Source organism: Schistocerca serialis, chromosome 8 (assembly GCF_023864345.2).
Source record: "Schistocerca serialis cubense isolate TAMUIC-IGC-003099 chromosome 8, iqSchSeri2.2, whole genome shotgun sequence".
Taxonomy (NCBI): Eukaryota; Metazoa; Arthropoda; class Insecta; order Orthoptera; family Acrididae; genus Schistocerca; species Schistocerca serialis.
The window spans coordinates 163790001-163806698 of NC_064645.1; the positions used below are offsets into that span (position 1 = coordinate 163790001).

General features: G+C 43.5%; 1 protein-coding gene across 2 annotated transcripts in view; it reads right to left on the bottom strand.

Moving 5' to 3' along the window:
* Positions 1–785: 785 nt before the first annotated feature.
* LOC126416524 (uncharacterized transmembrane protein DDB_G0289901-like) overlaps positions 786–16698 on the bottom strand; it is a 111096-nt gene continuing 95183 nt past the window's right edge. For both annotated transcript variants that reach the window (XM_050084269.1, XM_050084270.1), the window contains exons 2-3: positions 16239–16541; positions 786–2910 (exon numbers count right to left, since the gene is read on the bottom strand). In XM_050084269.1, the coding sequence (XP_049940226.1) occupies positions 2795–2910; positions 16239–16506 (384 nt within the window). In that variant the 5' untranslated portion in view covers positions 16507–16541 and the 3' untranslated portion in view covers positions 786–2794. The remainder of the gene's footprint in view (positions 2911–16238; positions 16542–16698) is intronic.

Genomic DNA, 16698 nt, shown 5'->3' on the forward strand with positions numbered 1-16698 from the left:
TCAAACCAGTCTCAGGACTGAAGACCACAACAACAACAACAACAGCATAGATTCTTTGATCTGTCGGTTCCATGTTTACATTATATGATACTTATGTTACACGTGATCTGGAATTACCACTGTAAGATTTGACTGCATTAGCATACATGATAATCTGTGTACTATGAGGTAGGATGAAATTCATAACCTATCGTATTAACACTTATATTATTGTAACTGGGTTCTAGGTATAAATACGGTTCTTAGCTTTCTAGATGCACATCAAGCTGAACATCCTAAAATTTATAACTGGCATGTATGCCACTGCTATACAGATAGATGATGTAAGTAGACTTGCATTTCTGCTATTATGTGTACAGTTGTCACGTTGTAGAAATTAATGTACATAGAGTTGTCTGTCACTCTGTATCAGACTCCACTGATGATGGGTATACACCCAAATACTGATTTGGCATGTAAATATTTCAAAAGCAGCTCATGATGTTCAGAACAAATCGTTTAATAAACAGTAAGAGCCGCCTTTCATTATCTAATGAAGTCTAACTCAGAGAACAATATTTCGGATGGTAGTTTAATAGTTGCATCAATTTATTTTGTTAAAGCACATAACGTGTAAACCAGAGTATATGACTTTAAAATAATGCACGTTCTGTGGTAGCACATTAGCCAAAGATAAGTGAAATGCAAGTAATAACAAGCATAGACGTTGGTTTATACTGGTCCAAACTCCAGACAGCAGGATGAAGGTAAATTCAGCAGGGTATAAAGACAGTGCAGAACCTAACTTTGATTCAGAATAAAAATCATTTGTATATTCTTATATTTTGACATTGCCAATTAGAACATTTATAATAAATCATTGCAAATTCATACATTGAAGGTGCACTAGGTTGAACAATTCAGTCAAACACTGATACTGATATACATGTTCCAGCTACAAGCGAGTGACATACTGTGTACATTCGCTCAGCTGCTGATGCAAATTGACACATTACATGAATTTAGTGTATGAAAGATGAGCATTCACGAAGATATCATGTAGTACATGTAAAGAATACTGTTAGATACACAAAAAATACATAAATACAAAGACCAAAATACATGAAGAAACAATAACATATGGAAGAAGACCCTTAGCCAGCATTCCAAGAAAAAAACTGCACTTTTTCTTGTCTTACAACATTACTTTCACAGTGATTAGATCAAACATCTATCGATAATCTATGACAATAAAAGCAAAAGAGTTTGCTGAGGTTATGAAAAGCGACAGGTACCACGACAGCTAATGATAAACTTCCTGAAATAAGTGTACAGTCACCTGGAGCTTCCACACCATCATCATACTCACTTTCTTGGACTGGTACTTCGGCAAGAATTACATGATTTCATACAAATCACATTATAGCTACATAGTAAAGTGAAAATAATCTAATTATGAGAAAAATACTGCCAGTGTCATGCTTCAGAAATATTGTGTCTTAACTAGTTCATGTTGCTGTTGAACGAAGGGGTCAAAATTTCGCTATATTGATGATTCCAGACAACTTTCTTTCTTCAAAAGGAGTGAAACACATTGGTCATTAATATAATTGAATAACTACAGCTAATTTTCTCACAAAAAAAATTAATATTTCAGAGTGGACCACAGCAGGATCAAAGCGCATTTTTTTTAGTTTCATACAAGGAATTCAACTTCCAAATTTCGTAATTATCATGTCTGGTCTTGTTCCTTCGAAATGATATCTGACAAGCTACTAGGAAACTTGGAATTATCACATATGGTGATGACGAAAGGTTTGTTCTTTCTTTGAGACTGATCGCAGTAGACAGTAGACACACATCTCTGTGCAAAGACGAAGCACAAAAACGCCAGACGAAAACTGAAACAGACTAATTGTTCTGTCAGTTATGAGCCTCCAACAGCTTTAATGTCACAGAAAATTTGACGTTCCCACCAGCAGATTTACCAGCATGTCAACAGTGCCCAGACTGATGTATACCATCGACTGTTAACACTGATGATCTGCGCTTAAATGATTTTTTTTTAGTTCTGAATGAAGCCAAGTGACAAACTACAGTAAAGACAGAAAACTTTGACAGCGGAGATTACCACTAAAAGCTAGCATGAAATATGGCTTACTTCATAAGTTCCACAAATCACTGTACATATTTTGGTTGGTTACAACATAAATGAACACAGCACTTACCCTCACGAAGAAACAGAAATATAGACTATGACTGTAGCAGGTTACTTGACAGCCACTCAGCTAACTTTGCAATCACAGACACAAATCTTAATCAGTACTGGCACAGAGCAAGTCTTAAAAGAATGAGGAAGTCAGTCTGAGCTGACCAAGGATGGTGATTAGTGCCTGGTCTGCAGCAAGTTATACTACTTGCTTGTAGAAAGTGACATTGCTATTGAAGAAGTCTAATAGCAGAATGGATGGATTAAGTGATTCTGAATACAAAACAACTAATTTCAATTAATTTGGTGACCACCAGCTCTTTTTTATTAAAATAATCTGGTCCTTTGTTTTTGCTGTAGTTAATTTGAATTCCCAAGCCTAGACAAATGCTACGCATGTTCTATGTTAATTCGACTGTCCACAGACGAAATATTTGTATAAAATTGTTCCGTCTCCCTAATCGGAGACGAAAGTTTATAAACGGACCCAGCCACATATTCCATGTCTCGATGTGGCAAAATCAAAACTCCCAAGAAGAGGAGTTGGTTAGCGCTGATGACATCCTTTGGCGCTGCTGACCAATGGGGTTGAGACTGCTGCTGGTGCTATAACAGGTTGCAGCAGTCACCGCCTCCCCCTCCCCTACGATTATCACGCTTGCGTTGGCTGCTGTCATCGTTGTAATTGGTGGTGCTCGACCAGTTCGCGTTGTCGGCAGTTCCTGACAACAGAAGAACATATGTTCAAGTGCTGCTACTTAGATATACAATGGAGCCACTCATTAGCACTGGAAACTTGTCAATAGAACAAGCTTCAAGCGTCTAATAATGCATAGAATGGACACAGGGTGGTTATAATTAGACTGTCGCCACCTGAGAGGACCGATGAGCCATGGCGCTTGAATCGATATATTGCTCGCGGGCTGGTTCGCGATCTTGGGTAGAATTCAGCTGGCCATGATTTGGGAGTAGTTCGAGAGAGGGCGCGAGGTAGTCCAATCAACAAGAGTAAAAAAGGGCGGATAGGGCTCAAAATCGTGTACTCGTAAATTTTTTACAGCGGTAGGGGGAGTGTCATGAACAACATACTAAAAATCCCACTTGGGTGGGGGGGGGGGGGTCGTTTAAAGATCACTGTTTCATGTTTTTCTTTAATATTTCGAAAACAGCGACTTCTACTGAAAATATTTCCTAATACAAAATTAAACTACATTAAATTACTTACAAGAAAGGTCTTACTCAATTTTTTCCCCTAGGACTAATAGTTTCTGCACTGCAGGGAATGGAAAAATCGCAAATTGTTGAAATTTGTCATTTAATGGTACAAATTAATATTTATAGTGTTAAGACTAAATATTAACCATGCAGTAGCCGCGTGAATTTCTGCTACATTACTGGCTGTGTGGGTGTCACCCACCACTGTCTACAACGTTATTTCAACAACTAAGAAAACAAAATTGAATATATAAATCCATAATTCAATTAATTACTCAACTCCACACATGAATGTTCTATATGTATCATAACATTCACAAATAACTTGTTTTAATGAAAACAGACAATAATGAACATATATTGCAATAAAAATGAATAAGAAGTGTAGTTTCTGAACCTTTGTATGAACTCAGTAATACGACAATTAAATCAATATTCCGAAAATTACTTTTTGACACATGTATTATTTCAGTTCACAATGTCCAAACATTTGAAACAAACACCCTTCAACTGATCAGGGCATGTCTATTCATCATACCTAACACACCAGTTCCTGACTGATTTACCCCATGCTCGACCACACTCATAACACCTTCCTCTTTTTCCCTTTCTTTCCTCTTGGGGCTTTTGTTTTTGGTTTTTCTTTTGTTTTAGGGCGCAAAAAACAACTGGAGTCATACGCGCCCGAGTCAAGACTATAGAATACGAAGACAGAGAGTAGTTAAAAAACGACTGTACGTCGGTCCCAAATGACATAAATAGAAGACAGCTAAAAATAGGTTAGAAGAAAAAGGGCTACGGAAACGGAGGTACAAGACTAAAAGTTAAATGGCCCTCGCCATATTGCTGTGGAAGATAAAAAGTAAAATGCGGTTGACAGCCTGCGCGTAATTTGCTAAAACGGCTGATAAGTCAGATGGCAAAACCAAGCGGGAACGTAAACGGTTAAAAAATGGGTAGTCTGTCAGGGAGTGGTGGACAGTTAAAACTTGGGCGCAATGTGTACAAAGTTGCGCTGTAGCGCCACTTATCAAATGACAATGGCTAAAAAGGCAGCGCCCAATATCCAGCCTACTTAAAATGACTTCCTCACGGCGGGAGGGTCGAGAGGAGGTCGTAGTAGCCACTGGGAGAGGCTTAATAAGCCAGAGTTTATTCCCGTGAAGCGAGGATCATTGGCAATGCCAAAGGGACACCACCTCCTGACAGACGGCAACACAGAGATCATCAGAGGGAATATAAGGACTCGTGGGCTGAGGTACAAGGACTAAAGCCTTGGCAGCAACGTCAGCAGCCTCGTTTCCTGGCGGACCGACATGACTAGCAACCCACAGAAACATCACAAGAATGAGGAAGTGCAATTTTCCTGGACCCGCTGCACTAAGGGATGGGCGGTGTACAGCACACCTAGACTTTGAAGGGCACTGAATGAGTCTGAGCAGAGGACACAATGGAAAAGGCTGTGTCGCCAGATGTGCTCCGTGGCCTGATACAGGGCGAAGAGCTCAGCTGTAGATACTGAGCAGAGTGCTGGAAGCCGATATAGAAAGACACGGGTGCCAATGACGAAGGCACACCCGAACCCATGTCAGTATGAGAGCCATCAGTGTATGCAAAGGTACTTCGCGAAGTTCCATGTGAAGGTCATGAAACTGAAGGCGATAGGCTGAGGCTGGAGTGGTGTCCTTAGGAAGCGAATGAAGGCCAAGGTTAACATGGGCCGCTTCACGACGCCAAGGTGATGAAGGGTTCACACCCACCAGGAAAGGTGCAGGTAGTGTGAAGTTAAGCTGCCGTAGCAAGTGTCGAAAACGGACTCCAAGAGGTAACAGAGAAGCGGGACGCACCCGATACTGGCGATCAAAGGAATAATCAAAGAAGGAGGCATAAAATGGGTGGCCATGCATCGCAGACAAACAGCATGCATACCTGCTGAGAAGAAAGCCACAGCGGTAGGACAGTGGTCGTTCAGCAGCTTCAGCAAACAGACTCTCAACTGGGCTAGTGTAAAAGGTGCCCATTGCCAAACAGATGCCACGATGGTGGATAGTGTTGAGACAGTGTAAGATGGATGGACGTGGAGACGCATAAACCAAGCACCCATAGTCGAGTTTCGAACGGAGGAGGGTGGTTCGATCGGCACCCAATGAAGTACAATTGAGGACACGTAGGACACTGAGGAACTGCGTACAGTGGGCTGCCAGGTAAGACACATGGGAGGACCAAGAGAGTTTCCTATCGAGTATGAACCCCAGGAATTTTGTAGTTTCAACGAGTGGAAGGGCAACGGCACAAGATGTAAAGATGGTGCGAGAAACCAATTACGTCCCCAGAAATTCATACAGACGGCTTTGTCAGTGGAAAAGCGAAAGCCATTGTCGGTGCTCCAGGAGTGAAGACGATCAGTACATCGCTGAAGACGCCGCTCAGTGAGACAGGTCCGTGGAGAACTGCAATAGGTGGCAAAATCGTCAACAATAAGGGAGCTGGAGATGCCCAGCGGGAGTCAGGTTGTTATAGGGTTTATGGTGATAGCAAAGAGGACGACGCTCAGGATGGAACCCTGACGTTTACCGCTCTCCTGGATAAAGGTGTCCGACAAGGCAGAACCCACGCGAACCTTGAAAAATCGGTCTTTTAAAAATGCCAGGAGGAAACACCGCAGGCGCCCACAGAAGCCCCACGTGCAAAGAGTATGGAGGATACCAGTTCTCCAGCAAGTGTTGTAGGCTTTCTCCAAATCGAAAACATGGCTACAGTCTGGGATTTCCTCAGGAAACATGGGTGGAAAAAGTAACGAGATGGTCAACTGCAGAACGCTGCACTCGACATCCACACTGTGCATTCGTCAGTAAATTGCGTGACTCGAGCCACCATACCAGCTGGGCATGAATCATACGTTCCATCACCTTGCAAACGCAGCTGGTAAGAGAGATGGGGCAGTAGGTAGAAGGAACGTTTTAATACTTACCGGGCTTAGGTATGGGTATGACGGTGGAGTGTCCGGGAAATGTGCCCTCTGTGCAGATGTGGTTGTATGTATTAAACAGAAAGTGCTTGCCCACAAGAGAAATATGCTGCAACATTTGAATGTGGATGGCGTCTGGCCCTGGGGCGGAGGGTTGGGATGGACTGAGAGCATGATCTAGCTCCCTCATAGTAAAGGCGGCATTGTAGCACTCACGATTCAGGGAAGAGAAGGGTATTGCCTGAGCCTCATCCGCTCGTTTCCGATGGAGGAAGACAGGATGACAGTGGGAAGAGCTCGAAACTTCCGCAAAATGGCGGCCCAATGTGTTGGAGATAGCAATAGGGTATACAAAGACATCATGTGCTACTGTCAGGCCGGAAATTGGCGAACGGATCTTGATTCCAGAGAGCCGTCGGAGGTTGACCCACACGACAGATGAAGGGGTAGAACTGTTAAAAAAACTGGTGAATGACATCCAGCTAGCGTTTTTGCAGTCCCATGAAACGTGACGACGCTTTGTACGCATCTGTTTATAATGAATGCAGTTCGCCATCGTTGTATGACGGTTAAAAACGTGGAGAGCATGTCTCCGTGAGCGAACTGTGTCGTGGCATACGTCAGTCCACCAAGGGACTGGGACACGACGTGGTAAAGAGGAAGTGTGAGGAATGGAACGTTCTGCAGCAGTAAGATTAAGGTTTGTGAGATATTCCACCTGGTCATCACAAGTGGGGAAATCTTGTTCGTCAAAGGTAGCCAGGGAGGTGTAAGGCTGTCAGTGAGCCTTAGTAAGCTGCCATTTGGGTGCACACAGATGGGTTAGGAGTCAGCAAACGGTTAGCACATGGGAAATCGTGGCTCGAGTATGTGTCAGAAAGAACGGACCACTCAAGAGGATGGGCAAGCTGGGCGGTGCAGAAGGATAAGTCCAAAAGGGAATAAATGTGCAAGGAGTCGGAAAGAAAAATAGGGCCTCCAGTGTTAAGGCAGAAGAGGTTAGGTTGGTTAAGAAGGTTAGCCAAGAGGGCACCTCTCTGACAGGTCCTGGGAAACTGCAAAGGGGATGATGCATATTAAAATCACCGAGCAGTGAAATTGGGGGAGGGGGGGAGCTACCCAATAAGCTGAAAGAAGTCCGCCCTGGTGACATTGAATGATGGACATAAATGGTATACAGGAAAAAAGTCAGGTGGGGATGGAAAAGGTGAACTGCAACAGCTTGAAAACGGGTAGTCAGGGAGATGGGTTGACTATGATTGTCATCCCATATGAGCAGCATGATGCCCCCATGAGACGGAAAGCCGACCTCTGGGGGACGGTCAAAACGAATCAGTAGGAAATGTGAAAGTGTAAAGTGGTCGTGAGGGCGCAATTTCGTTTCCTGAAGGCAGAGTACAAGGGGATGGCAGTGCGGGGTAGACGTGCGGTCTAGGGCATCTTGTCACAGTTCGCGTGGCTCTCCCATCGGAGATTCGAGTCCTCCCTCGAGCATGGGTGAGTGTGTTGTCCTTAGCATAAGTTAGTTTAAGTTCGATTAAGTAGTGCTCAGCAGTTTGGTCCCATCGTCCTTTCACAAATTTCCAATGTACAAGGGGATGCTGCAATGCTAAAAGCAGCCGTAAACCCCTTTGTGGGACCGAAGGCCATGAAAGTTCCATTGGAGAAGAGTCATGATGAGGAAGAGATGTAGGGGTGTCACCTCAGCGGCTGCTGAGTGACAGCCAGTGAAGAATCACTACTGCAGGGCACAGAAGCAGGAAGATCCTGCTACATGGGCTCTATGGAAACATCCGCTTGCTTGTGCTGTTGGTCTGTGGAGTCCAGCGCTGAAAAACGGTTGGTGGTGCGAACCAGCGACACGTAGGCCAGCCGGGCTAAGGTATCATGTGGCAACAATGTCGTACAGGATCTTCGAGATAGCGAAGGAGAAGACCATTTGCCTTTGGTGGACTTCTTCGAACCTTACCGGTTAGAGGAAGACTTGGGTGTTGTTTGGCTGGAGGGACAAAGGAAGTGTTCACGGGAGTGCTCCTTCTGTCCTTTCCGGCCTAACGGTTGTGTAGCTGGTGGTTTCGCCCCTTGAGGCCAGAGTTTGACGGCTTGTTGCAAAGCTGGACGGGGGATGAATATGCTACCTTGACACTGGGTGACTTCACAACCTCAGAGATGAATTTGAGGTGGCATGTCTGTGTGGCCATGTCCTTCATGGAGCGAGAGGTAACAAGAAAAGAACTATATGTGCCAGATGGGAGAATGCATGGTTTGCAACTAGCCAGTAACTTACGAGCTACTGGGTAGGGCACTTTTTCCTTTACCCGGATTTCTTGTACAGCTCGCTCATAAAGATACAAGGGACAATCCCGTGAGGAGGTGGTATGGCCGCCATTTCAGTTGATACAGTGGGGAGAAGGAGGCGGACAATCGCCCGCGTGTGCATCCCTACCACAGGTGACACATTTTGCTGGGTGATGATACTAGTAGCAGTGCATTGGGTTCAGAATACACAGTCGGACTGTGATAATTTCATATCCTGCTTTGATCTTGGACGGAAGCACTATTATATCAAACTCTTGTGTCATGTTTACAGTCTTCTCCGTTCCATGCAATGCAAGGCCATGCCTCCTGATCTCCTTAGGTACCTGTAGTGCTCGATATCTCCTTTATATCAGGGGCTTTGTAAGTTCCTATGCATTATTGGTTAGGAAAGTAGTTATTTTCATGGCTTTATCTCCATTTTTACTGAATAAAAATCTGAAAAATATATAACTTAGCTATTGACATAGAAGCGGAAGTGGTAACACCAATGGTTGTGTTAGTGATAATTGACAACAATAGCACACAATGTGGATAAACGTATTTTTACACTCCCTAACAATAGCCACGTTCAAACATCAATAGTGAAATACTGACCTTTAAAGTGGAACTCGAAGCTTTACAAATTCACATCTGTGGAAAACCCGTACAGGCAACAACATAACAGAAAGAAAATCGCTGGGTGACACCTGCACGACTATTCAAGACTGTACAATATCCCTCCCACTGAGGTATAAATTGTGTTCTTGGGCTGTGACTGCTAGTGTTGGAAAGGAGTGGCGGTGGAGGGTAGAAATGTGAGGGAAGGGAGATCGCCAGAATGAGATGACTAACTTCGCTCATTTGTGTGTCTGCAAAATGAAGAGTGAGCAACTATGTCCCTATTCTCTCTACTTCACTATGTCATGGGAAGCTACTACATTCTATTTCAAAATCATAACGACTCTTCCGCAGCACGCCTTGCAAATCATTAGTGTTTCACTGTGCAGATACACCTCGAGTGTGTTTATTTTCCACAACATGCGTTGTACACAGACGCATCTAGGAAGTATTTATTTTCCACAAAAGTGTTAACCCTAACTGGAATACCAAAATTAGTTACTAATGAGACTACACATATGTATGAAGAGAGTCTACGTAAATCTCCGCAAACTGCCTTGCTCTGCTAGTCATCCTGTATGACTGTTTTCACTTTCTCCTGGATAAAGGTCAGTTACCCCACCTCAAGAACTGCTCGCTCGTCAGTTTACATACACAATAATCGGCGAATCTCTCCCCAGCAGCTGGCCGCTGTGACCGAGCGGTTCTAGGTGCTTCAGTCCGGAATCGCGCTGTTGCTCTTTAGGTTAGTTAGGTTTAAGTAGTTCTAAGTCTAGGGGACTGATGACCTCAGATGTTAAGTCCCATAGTGCTTAGAGTCATTTGAGCCAATGGGAACGTTAGACGGTAGAATTCGATTCTGTCCTGTCGTGCTATTCTGCTCGTAGTCCGGTGCAGCACGCTGTAGCGAGTAGTTTCGCAGACATTTATCTAGAGTGCAAATGAAGACTTTCGACCACCAAGGATCGGTATTATGGTGAGATTACAGCCAGCCGCAAGCATTGTGATTGCCTTCATATGACTAGAAATTACGGTAGGCATCACGTTAGGTAAAGACACCGGTTCGCGTGTGCTTGCAAAATATTTTGTCTGCGTTCGCATTTTACTCCATTCAGAACAAACGGTGACCGGACTCCCTCGCCGTATTAGGACTCTGTAAACTCAAGTGACTTAATAGTATTTTTCCACTCATTGCCAAGGTTCCACGCGCTTTGTGACATTATGTCTTTGGTAATCAGAGATGTTGTTAGAAAAGATGTTAACTATTCTCAGTCGATAATTATTCGTCGCCACCATGACGAAGTTGCATTAATGATCTACTGGTATATTATACTGTTTATTTATTGCAATTAGATTTCACAAATTTATTAATTCATGCCTTTTCCTCGTATTACCAATTTAAGACCAATTTCAGCCACATATAGTTGGCTCCATGGTAGCATTCTCATATACTTTCAAGAGGTGGTGTGCTTTAGTTGGCTGTAAGTTAGGATTCTTATGCACTTTGAAGGAGTGGTATGCTTATTGCCTTTGCTTGGAGCTGAACTGAAGATTACAATGTACATGCGTTTTCCGTTAGAATTTCTCGTTTTATCAAATTTTGTAAAGTTAAAGAGGATGCAGTTATTCAGAGATTTCTTGCTGCTGAGACTACGTGGACCATTGGGTTCACCACACAGGCTAAATATTTATGATTTATTAGGCAAATTATTTTACAGATGGCAAAGGCTTTTCTCTCTGGAGAAATCTGACTTATAAGGTGCGATCTATAACACTCGGAGCTCCGATTTATAACACTTGGTGGTCGTGTTGTATATAGTTAACTGTGTCACGAACGTGTTCAAATTTAATTGTGTCACTTTCAAGTAATTTTCCCCTTTTGTTGCGCTTTGAGTAAGTTTGCCATCTCCTATCGTTAGTGAAATCGTCAGTTTCTGTTATACTTGGCTCACATTCACTTTCTGGTGGCAAATTTCACGGCATGAAGTGTATTCGTCACTTTCTATCTACACTCATATTTAGTCACAATAGGATAGAGTGTGTAATGTTACGCTGCGAAATAACTTATTCATGTTATTATATGTAGTCGTAACACCCTTTCTGACCATATTTTTTACGGGTATGTGAATGGTAAATCTTATTTGGAAATGCAAACGTGGTTAATGCCTTAGCTCAAAGACAAGTAAGTCACGGATCACATATGATTACAACAAGACTGAGCTTCAGTAAACTTCACAAAACATGTGTGTGAGTTCCTTAATGGATAATTTTTAGGCTGCGGGATGGAGCGTGTTCATAAGAGCCTCTACACCCACTGAGACGACCAACACGATGTTCAGACCTTACCTCACCAGACAGCTCAATATGGGGAATGATTTAGTTCCATGTGACTTAACCTCGGTACAAAACTAATGAAGATTGTACAAAAGATCTATAATTCTTCGCGACCAGGTGCTCAAAATAAGAGAGGACGCTTCACCTGCAACCTGTATGCGAAACTTAACAGATTTAAGTGTTCAGAAAAGGCTATCCAGTCTAAAGTCTGACAGATAGCAAGAGGGCCACTTTTTTGCGGTCCAATCACCGGCGTTTTTCTTGCAGCTCGGTTTTCAAACCGTCCAATAACAATGAATAATTTTCACCTGTAACAGTTTTACCCTTTTCCAGATAGTAATGAAGATAATCGCTTGCGAATCCCAAAAGACAGTCGCCATAACCTTTCCGGCCGAAAGACTGGTCTTCGCCTTTTTTGGTGCAGATTCTCCCCTGGTAACCCATTATTTAGATTGTTGTTTGATCTGAGGAGTATAGAAATGTATCCATGTTCCATCCACAGTGACGAAACGACGACTAAAGTCCTGCGGGTTCTTCCTGAACAGCTACGAACCATCCTTGCAACACTTCACACGATTCCGTTTTTGGTCAAGCGCGAGCAATCGCGGAACCCATCTTGCGGATAGCTTTCTCATGTCCAAATGTTTATGCTAAATATAAAGTACCCGTTGAATCGAGATGCCCACAGCACTAGCAACCTCATGCACCTTAACTCTTGCGTCATCCATCACCATATGATGGATTTTATCAATGACTTCTGGAGTCGTAATCTCCACAGGGCGTCCAGAACGTTCAGCATCACTTGTGCCCATATTGCCACTCCGAAAATTTTGAAACCACTTATAAACTGTTCTAATCGAAGGTGCAGACTCATCGTAATGTTTATCAAGCTTCTCTTTAGTCTCCTGAGGCGTTTTGACTTTCATAAAGTAATGTTTAATCACCACACAAAATTCTTCTTCGTCCATTTTTTGACAATCACTCGACTTCCTTGATTCACACGAATGCCAAACACAAAGAAATAGACCAATATGGATGAAACTTGGTGTGCGTTCTTTCCAAAGATGCTATACCAGATAGTGAAGGGGGAGTTTCCAAGTTACACGTCAGCCGCTGCAAGTTCGTAAATTTTCACCCTGTACGAAGACTGGGAGGCGTGATTACACAACGTGATTGGGTGGGGTAACAAATTGAGCTCGCTAATTGAAATGACGGGAATTTCAGCGCCCTGGAGGATAGTGTAAGGTACAGTTTAACTTCCATGTCGAATAGACCTTCCTCGCGGTCCGATGCTCGAATATTTAAGCACCCTCTGCACTTCTCTTTCCGATCGCCAAATAGTAAACAGACCGCACCTCTGCAAGACAATTAGCACAGGCAACAGGCGCCGAGCGTCAGGAAAATACACTACATCAGGCACCGAGTCTGATGAGGATTAGGTTGAGAGCATAGAAGGAGAGCCTCATTTTCAGTCATTCGTATGTTTCAGATTCCTATATTTTGGGGCCAGTATGAGACGACACCATTTGCATATCAAATTTCTGAAGCATCGAAAAAGCCTTTGGAATCGTAAATCCTCAGATGCTCCGCAAAATGTCATGGAGGACACGGAGATGAATAGGTCTGCGAGAAACGCACGTTGGTGAACACACAGGTATGCTGGATCTGTGATTTTTACATGTAAATACTCCAATACACAATACACTGTTTTGAATTATGCATTGTTCATTATAAGAATCAACATAACCTAAACAAACACAAACGTGATGATTGATCAGCAGCCATATTACAGGTACACTGGTATTGTTACGCTGTTGTAAGTAGGTCCTACTTATGTATTAGACATCTTATTGCTAAGTAAAGCTAAATGAAATTTAAGATATTATAATGTATTAACAGCCATTAAAGTTTTTCTCGATCATGCGTTAGCTACGTGGTTTTTATTTCAAGAATCGTTTACGGTCACAGTCTCTGTTCTGCTGTGTTCTGAGTGTCGCGCTGTGTGAAAATGGTTGACGCTGCTTCGTGCTCCGTAGTGAAAAACATGCGTGGAAGTTCTCATTGTTTTTCTCAAGTTTACAGAAGAATTCGGCTTTGAAGCTTCCCAAGCAACTGCATTACTACAGTTAAGGATTCGTAGCTGAACCAGTAGCGTTATGATACATTCCGTGGATCGATGGTTCAAATCTCACTTCGATCTTCCTTTTTTTCGTTCACTTCGGAACACCTACATCTTTTAGATATAAAATTCATCAAATTTATGCTAACTGACACATATCTAAGCCATCATTGTTATGAAAAATTCACATTGTTTCTAATTACGTACTGCACGCAGAATTCCAGTATTCATTGTAAATATGAATTCTTAATGATCGACTGTAAGTAAAGGTTGTTTAAGTTAAGAAAACATAACGAATTAAATTATTAGGGCAAAAATGAGTTTCAAATACCGTTTATTTGGACTATCGGGTATTTTATACCACAGATGTGGTCTCATACTAACCAGAGTGATAAACGTCATAGAAACATGGAAACCAATAATTTTCATAGCATCTAGCACACCATATGAATGCCTTTTTTTTACACATTCCACGGACCTCATCAATATGAACACGATTGATCTGGCCAAATTAAAGGATTTGTCGCACCTTCGTCTACATTTGCATCTGCCATGTAGTCTGAAAACCACAGTGAGGTGCGTGGCAGAGAATACGTCCCATTGGGCGAGTTATTAGGGTTTCTTCCTGTTCCATTCATGTAAGGAGCGCGGGAAGAATGACTGAATGCCTCTGTGTGTGCAGTAATTATTCTAATCTTATCTCCACGATCCCTGTGTGAGCGATAAATAGGGGGTTGTAGTATATCCCCTGAGCGCGCAGTGCACAGGAACTTGTAACTCTACAGGTAATACAGAGGGGTCCAAAAATGTAGCCACTGTTTAAAAGCCCATAACTTGCAAACTAACTGACGGAGTTGTCTCATTTTTGGTGAAAGTATAGCTTAAAGTCCAACTTAAAGATATCACTGTAGGTGTTCGAAATGGTCACCATTAACATCCACACATAAACAATACCGCCAAACTGCAGCACGAACTACTGATTGCAACATGTTCAGTTGGATATTTGCACATGAATGTACGATGCATTCTCGAAGTTCATCCAATGTGCTTGGCTTTTGTCGATAAACGACGTCCTTTAGTGTTCCCCACAGGTAAAGATCCAGAGGAGTTAGTTCTGGAGAACGTGGTGGACACTCCACAGTATCTCTACGGCCTATCCATCTTCCTGGTAGATTTTCGTCTAGATACGCCCTAACACGTTTTTGGTAGTGGGCTGGGTCACCATCTTGTGGAAAGTAAACTGTTCCGTCCCCATACAAATCTCGGATGGCAGGTAAAATGGATGCCTGAAGCTTCTGAAGGTACACCTCACCGGTAACTGTGTCGTCAAAGAAGAATGGCCCAATCAAACCCCGGCAAGACAACCCACACCACACATTTACTCCTGGCAAATTCACGGCTTTGTCTACATGGACGTTCGGATTTTCGGCGGCCCAGTAGAGGCATTTGTGGCGATTTACTGTACCATTGAATTTTAACTGTGCCTCATCAGACCACACAATCATAAATTCTTCATCCTTGCGCACCATGTTAGTAAACCACTCGCAGTACTCCATTCTACGATCTGGGTCGTCCTCGTTCATTGCGTGTAGCAATCGTGGGATGTGGCACTTCCACTTTGCTGTCTTCAAAATTCGCCGAACACTTGAGCAACTCACCCCAATTTCACGGGCACACTGTATCACAGACTTCTGTGGTGAGCGAGTGAATTGTTGTAACACACGACGGGAGTTAGCTGGACTTGTTACCGTTACAGGTCGTCCAGATCGTTGTTTGTGTACATCTTTAATACAGCTTTCGGATTCAAATTTGTCTCGAATGCGACGAATCGTTAAACGTATCGGTGGCTCTGTTTGATACTCATTTCACCATTGCCGTTCAACTTCATTAATGTTTTCGTACTTAAAATACCACTTCAAAACTGACTTCCTTTCATCGAATGTAAGCCTTGCGCCAGCCATGTTTACTCGAGTAACTAGGTGCAAAAAAAATGGTTCAACTGGCTCTGAGCACTATGGGACTTCACATCTGAGGTTATCAGTCCCCTAGACTTAGAACTACTTAAACCTAACTAACCTAAGGACAACACACACTTCCATACCCGAGGCAGGATTCGAACCTGCTACCGTAGTGGTCGCGCGGTTCCAGACTGAAGCGCCTAGAACCGCTCGGCCGCACCGGCCGGCCGGCTAGGTACAACTAAGAACAAAACACTGACTCTCTGGCGTGTGTCATCTGACAAAACAAAAGAACGCAATACAACGCTTGTGTGGCGATTGCAGGAACTACAGACTATTACACTACCAAAGATGAGACAACTTCGTCAATTAGTTTGCCAGTTATGGACATTAAAACAGTGGATACATTTTTTTGGACCCCGCTGTATTTAGCAGCCGCAGTCTAGTGGAGCAGTGACCACAGGTCACGTGGGATGCGGTCGCTTTCCACGTGGCTCCCGCCCCGCCCTGCCCGTGGTTCCATTAGACAGCTCAGTTCACCTGTGTCAGCTCCGGCTCCAGCCCCATACGACTTCCACCAGTCGTTGTTGTCAGTGCTGGACTCGGTCTTTTTGTCGCTGCTCCAGTGGCTGGACGTGTGGTTGCCACTGTCCCAGTGGCTGGAAGAGTGGTGGTGGCTGTCGCTGCTGCCGTGGTCTCCACCGCCGCCCCCACCGCTCCAGGAGGAGTCTCCGCCTCCGGAGAAGCCACCCCCACTGTCGCAACCTCCGCCGGTGTCCCCACCGCCACTGTCACAACCGTCACTCATCGAGCTGCTGACTGCAAAGTGATCTCAGCAATAACCTGAAAAAGGCACAAAACATAGTCTAAGAGACCAAGAGATGAATATACTAAGCAGATTCAGAAGGATGTAGGTTGCAGTAAGTACTGGGAGATGAAGAAGCTTGCACAGGATATAGAAGCATGGAGAGCTGCACCAAACCAGTCTCAGGACTGAAGG